At 38.1% G+C, this 17,221-nt stretch overlaps 2 protein-coding genes across 2 annotated transcripts; one reads left to right on the plus strand and one right to left on the minus strand.

Moving 5' to 3' along the window:
• Positions 1-467: 467 nt before the first annotated feature.
• On the minus strand, positions 468-9,896 carry eef2l2 (eukaryotic translation elongation factor 2, like 2). Its single transcript, XM_056270105.1, has 15 exons — positions 9,704-9,896; positions 7,123-7,337; positions 6,275-6,456; positions 5,823-6,034; positions 5,121-5,308; positions 4,918-5,023; positions 4,717-4,830; positions 4,493-4,631; positions 2,835-3,030; positions 2,495-2,753; positions 2,299-2,406; positions 1,843-2,196; positions 1,567-1,749; positions 1,355-1,487; positions 468-1,137 (listed from the first exon to the last, which is right to left on the minus strand). Exons 1-15 carry the CDS (start codon positions 9,704-9,706, stop codon positions 944-946), a joined length of 2,586 nt encoding a protein of 861 aa, XP_056126080.1. The 5' UTR covers positions 9,707-9,896; the 3' UTR covers positions 468-943.
• Positions 9,897-12,014: 2,118 nt separating this feature from the next.
• Positions 12,015-16,444, plus strand: fancg (FA complementation group G). The gene is made up of 14 exons (XM_056270092.1): positions 12,015-12,172; positions 12,275-12,359; positions 12,441-12,566; positions 12,660-12,850; positions 13,067-13,208; positions 13,421-13,551; positions 13,724-13,870; positions 14,339-14,493; positions 14,627-14,693; positions 14,883-15,187; positions 15,276-15,316; positions 15,590-15,757; positions 15,855-15,972; positions 16,097-16,444. Exons 1-14 carry the CDS (start codon positions 12,104-12,106, stop codon positions 16,203-16,205), a joined length of 1,854 nt encoding a protein of 617 aa, XP_056126067.1. The 5' UTR covers positions 12,015-12,103; the 3' UTR covers positions 16,206-16,444.
• Positions 16,445-17,221: the final 777 nt, after the last annotated feature.

The raw sequence follows: 17,221 nt of genomic DNA on the forward strand, positions 1-17,221 counted from the left end.
TATCTTAACACATCTAACATATTCGCCTCAGAAACTATAATATCATTGTTGATCAAACTAAGGGAGTAATCTGTCTAATTGCATGGTTCTTGGTCATTATAAAACCAGCAACTGCATGAAATGAAAATGAGGCCATTCATTGTTCTTTTAAGATTATGGATCAAAGTTTTGATATAATAGGATAACGATCATGAAATACAAAAATTGGTCTTTTAGAAATTGGCGTTTATTGCTAATGGCTTACTTGATAGATGAGCAGTTTGAAGTCATCTTATATGGGCTGACTTATGATTATGAGCCATACAACATGCATTCATTTTGATGACAGTCTGAAGGTGTGTGATTTTTGTTTGTTTTTGTTTTATAGAAGTTCCTCCTTGTTACTTGTGTACTATTTTGATTCAAAGATGCCCATATATTTTGATGTAAAAAACAAAACAAACAAAAAAACAATGATGTGCTGTAAATGTTGATACAGTGCTTTTATTGTCCCTCTCGATCAGGGCTGAGGGTTTTAATCGACATAGCTCTCCATTGATGATGGCAAAGGTAAAGCTGTTGAGAATCTTGAATTCTTAGCACAAAGGAGGGTACAGTTTAAGATGATACATGTACATCCTAAGACATGTAATTCAATACACAGTGATTAAAGCATTTTCATGTTCATCTGGAAAAATATATTTTTCAAGTTGAAATATTATGTCCAGATTGCTGTTGTATTTGCTGTCCTTTATGTATGGACACATCCACACAAGTTTAACTTGCTCAGATTTTATTTTCTGCAAGATTGTGCAGCTTTGAATATTTAAATTAAGTAATATTTAAATTGTATTTCAATTTAAGTCTATTTATTTGTGTAAACATTATGCCATACACTTCAGAGTCATCACGTTAACATGGTAAGGTTAATAGCTTCAATCACTAATATAGAATCCAGAGATGTTTATAGTTTGTCCAGGAAGTTGTCCAGCGGTGGGATGCCCTCCTTCAGACCTTTGCGTTTACGGGTCTCAGCCACCACTTGGCAAGGTTTGCTGTTTATGTCATAGGGGTCACCTGGCAAAATCTGCCAGTGGTCAAACACACATTGAGGGAAGGCCTGTCCACCAGTGTTAGACCTCAGGTCTGCTGTAAAACCTGTTCGGAAAAAAATGCAAGCGAATTATAGGCACTAAGGTACTGAGGACTTGTGTTAATGTCCACAATATAATAATTCAGAAATGTATAACATTTGGCACCATTCAAAAATGTTTAACTGCTATAACTAATGTATTTATTGTTGAATATAAAAATTACATCAATGTCCTATTGCTGTCATTTTGAACAAGCTGTCAAATCTGAAGTGTTAACTCACCAAATGATTCATTTACAGGTAGGTATGCCTTCACCACAAATATAGGTGTCCCAGCTACTTGGGACTCCTCAAATACATGGCCTCTTTTTCTGTTCAGTACACCGTAGATGCCACCAACAACCTGCTCTGGGCACTGGAGGGGAAAAGAAAATACATTAACGGCATCAAGATTGCACTCTCGTTTTTCTGTTCCAGGAATCCACCATGTATACCTGAATCTCGACCAGGTAAATGGGCTCCATGAGTCTTGGCTGTGCAGTAAGCACAGAGGCATACAGAACTCTTCGGGCTGTCGGAATGATCTGACCGCCACCTCTATGGATGGCATCAGCGTGAAGAGTAACGTCATGAATGTCAAACCGGACTGCCCGCATGTTCTCTTCACAGAGTGCACCCTGGTAAGGTAACACAAAATTGTTTCTGTTGAAGTATCTCATTATGATAATGTAAATGGTATGAATGTCCAAGCATGAATTGACTTGACTCACTTCTTTTGTTGCCCACTGGAAACCAGCCACTACACTGTCCTTTATCTCATTCAGATACTGAACTCCCTTTGTCACATCCACAAGGACGTTGGGCCCTGTGCCATCTGGTCCAAAGCACCAAATCTTACGGGCCTCGCCCACTTCCCACTCATATTTCTCAGACAGGTAGCGAGCTCTCTGTTTGAGCTCCTGCCGAGAGGTCACGTCACCCTTATCGATGTCCTCGGCCAAGCCATCTGGGAAGGGCTTGGATTTCATGTACAGACGATTGTGCTTGTTGGGAGACTTGGACAAGCAAACTTGGTCTGATTCTTCACTGACTGTTTCACGATATGACACAACTGGGTCTGATTTCTGCAACAAAAATTACTAGTGGATTAGAATAGAAACTATTAGCGGAGAATAGAATAAAACATATCTGTTGTATACTCTTTAGTATCCTCATCCTAGCGCTACCTTCAGAGGGATGCCGGCATGATCTTCCTCAAGATCTTTTAGGCAAATCTCCAGATGAAGCTCTCCAGCTCCTGCCACAATGTGCTCACCGGACTCTTCAATGATACACTAGCAAAAGGTGGAAAACAACTTGTATTTATTATTGGAAAGACTGAATTCTGTTTATACCGTCTTATTACCCCACCAAGATATTCACCTGAACCATGGGATCAGACTTGGCGAGACGTTTGAGACCCTCCACCAACTTTGGCAGATCTGCTGGGTTCTTGGCCTCCACAGCAACTCTCACCACAGGACTAACGCTGAACTTCATAACACGCATGTTGTGAGCATGTTCAAAAGTGCTAATGGTGCCAGTTTTGACCAGGAACTGATCAACCCCAACCAAACCAGCAATGTTCCCGCATGGCACATCTTCAATGGGCTCTACATAGCGACCCATCATTAGGATAGTTCTGGGGAGACCATTGAGTAATGATCATCAAATCGAATCAAGTGAAGATGACATACTGTAAATGCAATTGAGAGCAGCAAACCTTTGGATTGGCTTTATGTACAAGTCCTCCTTCTTTCCTGGTGTGAAGTTCGGGCCCATGATGCGCACCTTCTGCCCTGTAGAAACAACACCAGAGAAGACACGACCAAAGGCATAGAATCTACCCTTGTCAGTGGTTGGCACCATCTTGGAGATGTACATCATGAGAGGAGCTTTAGGATCGCAGTTCTTCACACCTTGAAAGTCAAAGGAGGAATATGTGAAAGTTGTAGAAAAAAAGCACATCTCTCTGAAGTGTAGAACACCTTGCAATGTAGTGACAGTGGCGGATTTAGCAAATTGGGGGCCCAAGGCAAAGGTAGTATGGGGCCCCCCATCCGATCTTTAAAAGAGAACAAAAAAAAAAAATTCTGATTTTTTTTTTTTTTTATAAACTATTACATGGCACTTTCTGGAGAGTTTTGTGCAAAGAAATATAGGAAAAAAGTAGGTCTAGCAAGTCTTATATTTCTGTAATTCACAGAGATCAAACACAAACATGCTGACTGAATAGATTGCTAGTTGAGAAACACTGCTTTAATTAATGTTTTTATGATGACTTTGTGAAAGGTTAACTAAACAGCATGAGCCGTCTTCCTGCTGGCCAGTAAGTTATTTGGCAAATTTCATTCATACAGATCTGTATTATGCTATAGTTTTTGATAGTGTTATACATTTCTTACAGATAATCACGATGATCATTGCGTTTGTCTTACCGAATGTGGTAGCTTTATGCAATTACATTTTGTCTATAAGCTTTTTTTTTTATTAATGCCGACAGTAAAATGTTGCCAGATATTGCTACGAAAAACAAGAAAACAAAATAATAATAATCCGAAATAAGTTCAAAGCTTGTGTTTTGGAAATAAGATTAATATATCACTAACCCTCACATGCAACTTTCCACTTTAATAACTTCCTAAAGTGTCACATTAAATCAGAAAAACAGGTCCAGAAGACTACTGCCTCCTTTCCATTAGGTGGATCTGGCAACACAGAGGCTGCACGCGCGCCCTCACTCACAGCGCGCTCTCAAGCCCCGTTCACTGCGCTAGCTTCTCGCAGCAACATGAATTGCAAACACTCATATGAGGTGGTTTAAACGGCTAATTAATCATTCAGAGAGCTTGACATTTTATTTTTGAATGTAAAATATGACAGAGTTCCGGACCTCGGTCACCTCATAGCTGGCTACGGCCATGGACTTGTAACATATTAGCACATCATCACAAAAAAGTTTGTTACCTTCTGCAATTTTGCTAAAAACTTTTTGCTTTCCTCCCGCTTCCTGCTTTTTCAGCACCGCTTGGGTAGCTTCTCTGTCTGTCACTCTGTAGCCTACACTGTCTGTCAATAACTTATTTTTCTCCGTCAGTTTTTTGGTGCATTAGCATTGTCACTTTCGCACGCAGAAAGTGAGATAATGGAATAGTCCAATGTAGTGAGGTAGGGGGGGCCCCTCCTGTCTGCGCCACTAATGATTTGATGCCTTTTTTTGCAAATGTTTTTTAGAAATATATAATTTGCGAAAAGTAAAAAATAAATAAAAACTTAAGCATAATTTAATGGGGTATTTTGGGGGCCCCTAGGTAGCTCGGGGCCCAAGGCAATTGCCGACCTTTGCCTAATGGTTAAGTCCGCCCCTGTGTAGTGACTCACCCATAGCGGCCTCGTCATCTCCAGGACCCTCGTAAAGCAGTTCACAGCGGTACTTCTGGGCAGTGACCGGAGAAGGAAGATGGATGGTAATCATCTGGAGCAAAGCATCACCTGCAGGCAACCAGCGGCGCATCACAGCCTGGAAGCATTCGAAAAACCATGTCAACAACAATACCAGTTTAATTAGGGTACATGTTTTTAAAAGTCATTATTTCTAGTTGTACCTTAAGTAGAGGTTTCCCTTCTTTTTCTTTGTCCTCTGCATCAAGCTTTACTTCAAGTTTTTCAACCAGTTTCTGGGTCTCTTCTTTGTTGAAATTCATAATGGCGTCAAATACCTGTGGAAAGAGTTCAAATCAGAGAGTAATTGCAAATGAGTGGTAGTAGCAGGAGACGAGTGACAAGAAGAACCGATTCAAACAAACCTTAAAGATGGGATCCAAGACCAGTTGGCAGAAAGTACGCGGAAGCTTCTTGCCATCTGCATTGGTTGATGATTTGCTAAATTTTCCACAAGCGGGATCAAAATACCTGAAAAGGATGTCTTTGAATTAAAGAGATTTCATATTTACACATTGTATTTGTGTCCTTGTGATCAAATGTCTTCTTTATTACACAAGACACTTACTTATCTCCCCAAAGCTTTTTCATCATCTCCTCCACTTTCTTAGCTCGTTCTGCTGGAGAGAGGTCTGTTTTTTTCTTATCTCCTTTGGCAGCAAACTTGGCCACGTACATTTCAGCAAACTGCTTCAGAGTAAAAGCCCAGCCATGGAGACCTGACCCAAATCCCACAGTCCCAACCACAGGATCCACCTAAGGTACCCCAGAAACCAAGTCAAGTCACCTTCATTTATATAGAGCTTTCGACAATATAGATGGTTTCAAAGCAGCTTTACAGTGATAATAGGAAATTAAAGTAACAGAGATTGTTTTGGCTTTACAGCAGCTCTAGAATTAAGTTATTGTCCAGCTAAAGTTAGTTTTGACTGATTCACTTCCGTTGCAAAGATCATTAGTTATTAACTTAGGGGGCGCTAACACGAAACCGTTCTAACAGAAAACCCTCAACAACAGTGCCTGGTGGCTCGAGAACTCAAACCTTGAAATAGGTTCCAGGGTGCAAGCCTTGAAAAATTTTGGGGGGGAAAAGTGATCTCTGCGCAAACTTCAAAAACGCAAACCTGTGAGAACTCTGACGGCGTGCACATTGCGTATTACGTGTTTAGTCTATAGGTATGCGCATTTGAATATATATGTGCGCAGTAGGAAACAGATAAATAAAAGCAAATATTTTACTCAAAGTTGACTTTTCAGTCTAAACTGTTACCATAATGTTTCCCATTGGTCCACTCTCTCCTTCACCATAGGTTGAGATGATGACATTAACGTTCTCCACAATCCGCTGGAAGGTTAGGAAAAGATCATTGGGTTCCAGCTGCAACTCAAGGAGGGCACGGTCCATCTTGTTCATCATCAACACAGGCTTGATGCGCTCTGCTATGGCTTGTCTCAAGACCGTTTCAGTCTGCACACACACACCTGTGGAACAAGTCAGCTTTCACCTTTTTTTAAAAATCACTTTTTGGTCCGGCATAGAAATCGTGTCCTTCAAGGTTTCATGATGAAACTATTTGTATGGTTTAACAAATATTGTTAAATGTTCTTGTTAACATTAAGGGGATTGCCTCTAAAATCACCTGATGCATGTCTGTGAAACTATACTGCCTTATTTATAGAACAGAAGTGTGAATTTGATATCCTAAAATGACTTTGCCTTACCTGATACACAGTCTACCACTACAAGGGCACCATCTGTTACTCTGAGAGCTGCCGTCACCTCAGACGAGAAGTCAACATGTCCTGGTGAGTCGATCAGGTTGATGAGGAAGCCAAAACCATCCTTACACTGCTTAATGAAAGCTGAGTCATACTCGCTCAGCTCATAATACAGAGAGATAGCCCTGTAAGGGAAACATACATGTAAAGGGTTTCAGTGATTGTGAAAAGTCATTTTGGTGTTTCCTTTGATGATTTTGTTTGAATAGAATAAGAGACACATAGCTTTATAAAGACTTTTACATTGTTACAAAAAACCTCCTTTAAACTTCCTATTCATTAAAAATCCTGAATATTTTTTGGCTATATATCACTGTTTCCACAAAAAACTAAGCAGCACAACTGTTTTCAACACTGATAATAATAAATGTTTTTTTGAGCAGCAAATCATCATATTAGAATGATTTCTGAAGGATCATGTGACACAAGACTGGATTACTCGATGCTGAAAAATCAGCTTTGCCATCACAGGAATAAAATACAGTTTTAAATATATTTAAATAGAAAACAGTTATTTTAAAGTGTAATAATATTTCATAATATTTTTGAACAAATAAATGCAGACTTGTTTTTAAACATTAAAGAGTCGAAATTTTGAATGGTGGAGCATGTTCAATAAAAGTACCTTTTTTATTGGTCAAAAATGGTGGAAAAGTTCAATAGATTGTGAAAAGATCTCATCCATATAATATTAAAATGCATCCTACTGACAAATACTTTCTGTCGAATAGCTCTTGTGACATCAATATGATTAATAATAAAATAGTGACTTTTTAAATAGGAATACCTACGTTGACTTTATGGTGATACATCTCTCTTGTTCATCTTTTCTGGTGTCAGTAAATCTGGTCTCTCCTGCGCGTGCATTAGCAATAATACCAGCTTTGCACACCAAGGAATCGGTGAGAGTAGATTTGCCATGGTCCACATGGGCGATCACAGACATGTTCCTGATGTTGGACTTTTTGTCCATAATCCCCCGAATCTGGTCTACTGTAAAGTTCACCTGAGGAACAGAGACAAGTTTTTCAAGTGTTGATTGTGGAGTAAATATAAGTGTTTGTGGGTGAGGGACAATATGTGATGTCAAAACAAATGAATGCCTCTGGCTCATTAGAGGATGGGAATCTACAAAAAGGAACTGTGACAGTGTAACTAAGCTCATGCATTTAATTTATCAATAAAGGCTAAATAAATGTTTGTTTTTTAATTCAAATTTACAGTAAAAAATAAATTCCAAAGTTGCATATTTGGAACTGCATATGCCATTGAATTATGGGTCAGTAACATGACGTGCAAATTTTTGTGTCCAAGTGCATTATCTCCTTTCAAAATAAGTTGATAAATTCATGACATATGCCACTTTATTCTATAAAACCTATTTAGTTTGAATTCATTTGTAGTACATTTTAATAAGACATATTACTTTGTTTTATCTTTAACCCCCAAAAATGTCAGGTGGAGCAACCGTCCGAACAAATGAACAGACTACGAAAACTATTTAAAATGGTGTCTTAATAAGAAAAAATAAAAATACTACTACTTTCCTTTCACCTTTTTAAATATCAATAGTTTTAAAGCTGTTGAGATAATTTAAAAACGTTTGAATATTCTCAAAAAATCATTTTAACGGCAAAATTGACACGTGACTAAAATAATGCTGCTAACATTCATAACAATGCCATGTAAAATACAATGAATTAAAATATGAAAAATAATTAACATTTAAAACAATATTACAATTAAACAAAATTCAAATGTGATGGTGATGTGATGATATTTGATTTTGAGAATATCACTGTCGCCATAAATTGAGGCAATTCATACTTTTATTGCCCGTTCTAAAATAGACTTATTTTTACCTGTATATGGTAAGTAAAGTGACTTGAAATGTCTCATATTTACTAGCATTTACTATGTATTATGCTTTCAACCCTAATTAATTACACAATAACAGTAATTATTGATTTCAATAACGCTTTTTAAATGTATCATAATTCACAAGAGTGCAGTGAAGCACAGCATGCACCATGAGTGCGCAGTTTCTGGGTGGCCGCTGTTGTGCTGCTGCTGTCTCCGAAGCACAAGCGCTGCCCAGCGATACACTTTTCCAGCCAAAGTTGGGAATTTAACTTATGCGCAAAATTGAAATATCGTATAAACATTTGCGAATACAGCACCGTTTCCAACCAGTGAGTCGAAGAGAACAAAATGGTTACTTCCTGATAAACTGTCTGGCTCTAAATAAAAGTGGGAGAAGCCACTGTAAGTTACTTGCGTCTCAGAGCGCGCAGACCAAAAGCAATAAACGTGTTATCCATCTTGCTTTCGGGGGTGGATGTTGGTGTTTGGGACGAACGCAGTCATGTAAGAGAGTTCTTCTGGAAGGTAAGGCCTATAACGAACCACTTTAACGACAGGTTTGCTCAGGCATTCCACAACAACCAAAACACCATTTCAGATGCTGAGCAAAATGACCGTTCCGCTGGTAGTCCAGTTATGTCGTAACTTACCATCGCGCAAAGTCACAAGTCTTTTTTGATGCGCATCAAGGAATTTATTCGGTAAATGTGTTTTCCATTGTAGTTTATGCGCATGTCTTCTTAACGGATAAAACACATACGTTTTTTATGCACATTTTTAGAATTTATGCGTATCTTGGCGCCTCCATCCAGCAGTTTTTGATGCGATAGGATATCCCAAAATGCGCATTAAAAATGGGTGGATGGAAACATAGCAAGCTGTTTAGATAAGAATGTTGGGTTGTTTCGCCCCTCAAAAACAACAACATAGCGGCCCCGTCACTATAATAACACGATTTCCACTCAGCAGCCCTCCACAGACACGGCTTGCTCGGTCTCTGCGCATGAAACTTTAATACGCGCATTGAAAAGAACAGTGGGGGCGTGAACGCGCTATTTATATCGCGGTAACGTTATTCCAGTGCGCGCGCGTGCACTGTGTTGGGCCATATCCCAAAGTACGAGGCTTACTTTCACTTAAAAACAAAGATCCAACAAACCGCATGCGGTTGTTCTTTACAGTTATGCGTAGTATGCGTAGTTACATGACGAACTTTATGATCTCCCGTCGAGTACAAAGATGTAATATATTTCAATGCGTCATTCTCTTTCCTGACTATTTTAAAATAAAGACATAAATTAAATGTTCCGCTTATAACTCATGTTCAAGGTTGCTATAAACGCGAGAATCTTCTTAGCAGGTTGTCATTACGTCATTGACATCAGAATAAAAAAAGATTGCATAGCCTAAATGACTGAATAAATGCGTCCTAAATGTACACAAATGTTTTAATATAGAGCTAGTCATATTTTATGATGCCCTGGTGAGTGACGGGGTGAAATATCATACCATTTTTGCGAATGGCTCCCAAATCTAGGACGGCCTCTCGCTGCGATCGCTGCTCCTCTCCGCTTGAGGACCTGGGGGAAAGAGAGATAATGTGACGTAGAATCTTAGTTTATGCTGCGACACATAAGGTGTGCTCGACTTCAGTTGCGGAGGGATGTAACCGATCGGCGAGAGTTGCCGCTTGCAGTCGGACTCGGGGAGGAGCTGAAAACGGAGTCGGGCACTTTTTGCTTCCCGTAGTGACGCTCGTGCAGTGTCAGCTGAATTAAATGCAATATTTGTCAAATACACAGACGTTTCAGAGACGTTTTCGTCAAATACTTTATGTAGGCTAACGTTACTGCTTAGTAGCGTCTGTTTTTACAATATTAAAGTTCAACATAAGCCTATACTATTTAAATGCCATTTAAGTGGGGTCTATGGTTTTTTATTTTGATAAGAATGACACAATATAACATTGCGACTACATGAAAAGAGCATTAACTGTAATAAAAAACACAGCTTTGTGAGAATTAGTGGAACTGAAGGTGTCAGAATGAACACAAAACACACGTGATCGTTGTCATTGGTGAATCCGGCCAATCGTAGAACAGCTGTGTCGTCATCTCAGCTCGCTCAGCCGCTCTGGAGAAACTGCGACACACGTTATCGTCAACGTTCATCATCATATACAACACGGATGCTAAAATGTTATTAATATTTTATGATAATATGTAATTCTTTAGAGCATTATATGTGAAATATTTGTATTTTTGGAAACGTTACATGTACATTTTTGGGTATAAACGTAAAAAAGAGGGGAAAAAGAAACTGCGCCACACCGGTGTTGTGAAATATTCGGGTGTCTGAGGGTGCGTCTCAATCAGCTCCCTAGTTCAGTAGTCAGGGCACTGATCAGGGAGTCAGCCATTCGGTGACTGAGCGGCGCTTACATGGTGTTCATACAAGTTTCCTGTATTGTGTCACAGTTAAAGCGACTGAAAATATTAACGCACGCTCGGTTAACATAAAGGTTTGCTAGAGGTGTAGTTAGGATACGCTAAACGAGCCAATATAGCGTAGCTTCTTTTTTGTTATGTTTCTGTTTTACCTTGAGCGTCAGTAAAGCTTATCGTTTTAAAAGTTTGCCGAAATGTATGGTAGCATAATAATATTAATTATAAACTCCTGTGGTGAAGGCAGCAGTAGGCTACACTTTCCTAGTTTATAGAAGCACTTCTATTCGGGGTAGACTTGAATTTCTTGTGTTATATGTTAAATATTTCCAAAATTGCACACATGCATGAAAACATGTTAATGTATTTTAAATATGTATTTGAGTACTATTAATATAATATGCAATTTGAAGCATTGCATGTTTAAACAATTATTTTATATTTTTATAAATGGCGCGTGTCATGAGATTTTTTACTTATCAAAACTGCCTGGCAAAAAAAAAAAAAAAAGGTTGGGAAACACTGCTCTAGTCTAGAGTACATTTCAATGTACATGAACATACATATATAAACATTTTCAAATTCTTCCACTTTTGGAGTCAATTTCTGAGAAGGTATTGGGGATACCTATAGTGTGCATACAGAACATTTCAGGCTTGACGCTTGTCTTGAGTTTTTTTTTTTTTTATGGGGGCAAGAAAGTGTTTATTTTTATTTTTATTATTATTCCCCTATAAGTTTTGGGTTTATTATCTCTTGGGATATGCCTATTCACAGATACAAGTCCACAGATAGAAAAAAATCACAGATGCAAAAATATTGAGTTTGTGATTCCGCTGATTGCAAATGAGGTATAAAACTGTGGTTCTCAACCAGAGGCTCGGGCACTTCAGCCATTTAAAACCTTTAAAACACGGTAGTCTCTCACAGCCTCGCTTTCATACCTGTCTTGGCGCTGCTCAGATCCGTGGTCTATACCCGTTTGAAAACGCCCAAAATTGGGAAATGCTCGTTTGTTCCGCAGATATTACTGGACAGACCAGTGAAGGCATTAAGATTCAACACAATTTTCTCTACCTAATAAAATACACTGTATAATGACCACAGAGGTGATAGCTTGCTGACAAATAAGCAGTCAAGCATTTAAACAAACAATCTTATTTTAACAACAATACTACAATTGTGACATTCGAAATTAAAATTATATTTGAATTAACAGAAATGATCACTAGAACGTTCTTAACAGTGTGCGATTTCTTTTACAGTTTTAGACTAGTGCATCCCAAACAGCAGGTGGCGCTGTATCACTAATCATTTGGGTTTTAGAGGAGGAGGGAAAGTTCGAATCAGATGAGGAAGGGGACTGATTCCGAATCCGAAATATGGATGAGCTTGGATTTAATAAAGTACACATGAAACGTTAGGTATCTGTTGACTGCGGCTGCCTATATTTCGAGTCTTTGACATGTCTACAATTCCCTGTTTAGTTGATAGTTGGAGTGAGGAGAATAACAACATAATATTGACTTGGAAGGTAGTTAACGTTACTGTAACGTTAGCAAAATAACTTGTTTATCGTTTACAGTAAAATTAACGTTACCTTACGCATAAATACACGTACCGTTTACCGTTGCAGCAAAACGAAGTAAACCTTGAGCCAAGTCAAGATGTTCGGAAGCGATGCTGTTCAGAAAGCCTTAAACTGCTTCAGAAAATTCAAGGTACTGTCATGTGTTACTTTTGATCGCTTACACAGCATGGTTATATTGACAGAAGTTCATAACCATATTGTGTTTACACAGGAATACCAGCAGCTACTGAACGACTCAAACTTGAAATGACAGTTTCATATAATACGTTTTTATTCTCGTTGGGTTTCTCCAACCCCAGTGAGGTTGAGGAGAGTCTCATCCACACATTATTAAGAGGTAATTGAAGCATTTTTTATTTATTTTTTTGCATTATTAATGATTTATATGCTGTATGTTTTATGTTCCCTCCATCTTTCTGTTTTTCTGTAGCTTTAGAGGCTGCAGGATCTCAGGTGTCCAGTTCTGATCCAGTGAAGTTGTGGGAGGCTGTTCTTCAGACTTTTGGCACCTCAGTCATTGTGCCGTATGTCTACAAGCTTCTGCTGATTCAGTGGATGCTGTGGCTCATGCACTGTCAGTTGGAGAGAATTCTTACTCTTCTAACACAGACTAACCACAAGGTATTGTTTTTATAATCTTTATAAATATAATGTTAAGACTCCCCTTGGAAGTTTGGTGAAGCGTCCGACCCTCTGGTTGAGAACCACAGTTTTGCAATACTAATACATAGAGATAATCACTAAAAAAAAACATGCAAGAAGAATAATAAGATGAAAACTATTCATTAAGAATGTATATTTGACTGCTATACTGCTGTCTTACTCATCTCCTCTCAGAGAGAGCATTCAGCACCTGTGAATCTACTGACAGAAACACGAAACCTTGCTTTGAGCATGGAAGAAGACTCCTCACTAATGGTTGCCATGGGAGCAAAGGACCTCAAGGATCTTTTGCACATCTGCACTGTGATATGTCAAGGTATGAAACGGCTGAACTAACTTATTATTTATACATTATGTAGGTCATTATATTAATGTCAGAAGAAATATAAAGTACTTGTAAGTGTTGTTTTATGATAAAATATTGTATTTAGGTAAGACACAATATAGATGTAATTTTACATTTCTTTGCAATTTAAAATAATAAATAGTAGAACTGCCATTAGTCCTAAAATGTGTTTTTTGGTTTAGGGGTGGAACAGATGAAGATGGAGAAATATTCCGAGGCCCTTGAGGCTTTTCAGGAGGCTAAAGGCCTCCCAAGTCCCAGAAGTCTCTTGGCACAGATCCACACTCTTACAGGCCAGAGTTTTGCTAAGCTGGTAAGAAGCTCTGTTCTACAATCCTCCGTCCAGTGAACTCTGGCCTGAACTTAATAGACCTAAATAGACCAAATCTTGAACCATCAGTTCCTGTTTATATTTGATTAATTGAGTTTGTTTAACTGATTCATTTGTGGTGGCTCTTGAGGCTCTGTTTCTTATGTCCGTGCAGGGTCAGCCCCATTGTGCTCTCCACTTTTATCGGAAGGCTGTGGAGGTGGATTGTGCTTGCCATAGTGCACTTTATCAAAGTGCTCTGGTGTTCAGGCAGCTTGGCAATTCAAAGGCAGAAATTGAGGCCCTGCATCTTCTTTACTCAGTAAGTCATTCTGCACACAACTTTTTGGCTTATTATTATTATTAAATATATTATGTACAATATTTTTTTATTTTTTTATACAATGTACCTTGTGCTTTACAACATGTATGAGAGGTGCATTTACACAAAATCATTACCAGCTTGTGATATCAGTGATAACAAATGATTAATTGCTGTACACTGACCATATAACAACTCAATACTGTATTAAAAACAATAAATAAACAAATAAGTACCAAAGGTCCATATCTCATGACTGTCTTCCGGCGTCAACAAAGTACACCTAAAACAAATACATTTAAGTAGCAACAAGGTTCAGCTGACATTCGCTGCTTTCGCTTCAAACAGTAAAGGATGTTTCAGATTGTTTCGTAATAATCCAATGAATGTATTTCCTGCATGTAATGTAGTGTCACTCATTTTCAAATGTGTTTGTTAAATAATACTTTTCTCTTGCTTTGTTTACAGGCAGTCCAGCTGCAGGCTGATAAAAGTTCATCTAGTGCTTCACTGGTCTCTCCAGCTACACTGCTTGGTGGTGAACAGATGACCTTCATTAGCAGAGTCCCTTCCTCCTCTCTGATTCTGCACACTTTGGCTCACACATGTGTGTTCAGTGGCAGGCAAGTGATCCCTCAAAAAGGACCAATGCTTGACTAGATTATCAAATATCAATATTTCGAAAAATCAGATTTCGAAAAACTTTTACAGAATACTAAACCTCTAAACAAAATATATATAATTTTTGTCAATCAGTATTTCAGATGGTGTTGAGCACTATCTTGATCTGTTGGCGTCACTCCAGTCAGATGGCAAAGATCTTGTAAGGACTGCACTTTTTCAGGCATCAGATTCAGAAATAATGCACACAAAGCGATGTGACTGATTCAAGTGAAGTCACCTTTATTTATATAGTGCTTTATGCAATACATATTGTTTCAAAGCAACGCTACAGTAATAAAGAGGAAAATAACTTCATCAAATATGAGACAACCACCTGTCTGTGTTTCAGGTATCCACAGGGGATGGCACTTCTTTTCCCAGAATCCCAGTGGTCTACCTTGAAGCAGGATTTGCTTTGTTGAAAGGTCAAAGGTATAGTGATGCTCTTGTGGTCTGCGAGGAGGTCATCACTAGCACTTCAGACTTCATTCCCAAGAGGCTGCTACTTGATGCTGTTGAAAAACAAAAATCTGATTCTGATGTCGTACTTGAAAATGTGGACTTTGTGTTATGGGCTGGTGCGGCCCATCTCCTTCAAGCACAAGCCCACTGGAAACTGAAGGACACCAAAGAGGCTATTACAAACTTCACAAGGTACGATGTGATGAGAGTTTCATTCAGTACCTAGCTTTGTTGGCAAATCATGTTTTATGCAAAATGCTCTCTTGTTCTTTCCTTTCAGAGCGATTAATCAGCTGGTGAAAGTGTTTATTAAACAGACAGGTAAGTGATCTCTTTCTTTCTAGATTGCGGAATCATACTAAGCTTTGTCTGTCTTTGTTTGTGAAGTATCATCCAGGTTGAAAAACGCAGACTTACAGATATAATTAACTATACATAAATATTTTTATCCTAGGGTTCTCATCCATTATCTATTTATAACAGATCTGCATTCAAGAGTTGAAGCTGTTTTCCCATTTTATCTTACTGAAGCCACATTTGATGTGTGAACTTGTTTTATGTATCAATACTTACATGGTTTCATCAAACTTTTAGACTGGAAACAAAAACATCTTGGAAACACTGAAGCAATGGTTGAAAGAATGGTGACTTTGGAAGCAGCAAAAGGACAAGCACTAGCTGGTCGAGGGTGCTGCTTTTTGGAAAGAGGTCAATTGAAGGAGGCCCTGAGAGATCTTCATCTCAGTCTCCAGATGACACCAGGTTTTCAGCTGATATGTTGTCATTATAGTGAATTGTGCTTAGTCTGATACATTGCCCTGTCCTTCTCAAATTTACATGTGGAATTGAATTTCACTAGGTTGTAAGAATACTAAAATGTGGCTAACTGAGGTCTTGTGGAGGCTTGATCGTAGAGAGGAAGCATCAGCTAACTGGAGAGAAGCCCATAGTACTTCAGATACACCTTACAAGTCAATGTAAGCTATTAGACAAGTTATATGTCAGACTATGACTTTTACACATGAAAGTCACATCATTGCAATCTATAATTTCTGTAACTGGTGTGATGATTGTTCAGTCATTTTTTGACTTGCGTTACAGAAACCTACCGCTATATTTGCAGGCGTGGCCAGAGGACACAGCTTTTGACTTCACTGACTTGAAGAAGAAAATGGGCGAATACCTTCATGCCAAAAATGTAATTACATAAGACGAGGATGCTCTCTATTATAAATTGCACCATGTCATCTTTGTTGGTGCATAACTACATACAAAAAAGACTGTTTTAATTGTGTTGTCTAATTTCCTTTTCCTTTTGTCTAATTGTGTTGTCAGATGTAACCATGTAGCATAGTAATACTACTGTACTGTACTACTGTAGCTGAAGTGTCATCCCTAAAACCAAATTAAAGAGCTGTGTTAATCAGAGGGCAGGATTTCATGCTACAATGTCTCTGTTGACATTTTGTTCAACCATTGCCAATAAGGTTGCATTCCACTTGTCAGAAGAATGAAAAGAGAAAGCATCCAGCCTGGAATCAAATTCTTTGTGTATTTTATACATGCTAAACAAAATAAGTCTAAAGTAGTGGGGATTTTCTGATTAGCATCTTGTTTTTGGAATGGAAATTAAACCCTTTTATCTATTATCTAGAAAACAAAATTTATAATGAAATGTATAAACAATTATTTTATTAAAAAATATTTCATTTAATCGTTATATCATGCTCCTTATTTCAACCCGCACAGTCGCATGTAACTTACATGATGTAAGTATATTATAGGTGCATTCATTTTTTGGAATATCATGGAAAAGTGTATATTTAATTCAAAAAGTGAAATTTTCAAATATTCTAGATTACACGTAAAGTGAAATATTTCAGGCCTTGTATTAATTTCCACGAGTACGGCTTACAGCTCATAATATTAAAAATCCAGTATCTCCAAATATTACAATATTTCCTAAGATCAATCAAAAAAGGATTTACAATACAGAGATGTTCAAGTTCTGAATAGAACAATGGGTAACGCTTTAGATTACAGCCCGGAAAGTACTGCGTAATTAAAGCAATTTTACAGCGTAACCTTCGGTAATTATAGTGTACCTATATTGTACTTACAATATAAGTATAAGAGAACAATATTTTAAGTTTGGGGAATAAAGGGGTAACAACCAGGAGAATTAAAAAAATTATTTATACTGTAAGTATTAAGGGTAACTTATTC

This window comes from Rhinichthys klamathensis, unplaced genomic scaffold, assembly GCF_029890125.1.
Source record: "Rhinichthys klamathensis goyatoka isolate OS25496 unplaced genomic scaffold, OSU_Roscu_1.1 h1tg000296l_1, whole genome shotgun sequence".
Taxonomy (NCBI): Eukaryota; Metazoa; Chordata; class Actinopteri; order Cypriniformes; family Leuciscidae; genus Rhinichthys; species Rhinichthys klamathensis.

Bases quoted from the DNA above. Each gene is read 5' to 3' on its own strand.
- fancg (XM_056270092.1), top strand. From the start codon at position 12,104: ATGTCTACAATTCCCTGTTTAGTTGATAGTTGGAGTGAGGAGAATAAC. The intron at 12,173-12,274 runs GTAGTTAACGTT...TTACCGTTGCAG, and splicing joins ACATAATATTGACTTGGAAG to CAAAACGAAGTAAACCTTGA. The intron at 15,188-15,275 runs GTACGATGTGAT...CTTTCCTTTCAG, and splicing joins GCTATTACAAACTTCACAAG to AGCGATTAATCAGCTGGTGA.
- eef2l2 (XM_056270105.1), bottom strand. The intron at 5,024-5,120 runs GTAAGTGTCTTG...CATCCTTTTCAG, and splicing joins AAAAAGCTTTGGGGAGATAA to GTATTTTGATCCCGCTTGTG. The intron at 2,754-2,834 runs GTTTGCTGCTCT...TGGTCTCCCCAG, and splicing joins TACATAAAGCCAATCCAAAG to AACTATCCTAATGATGGGTC.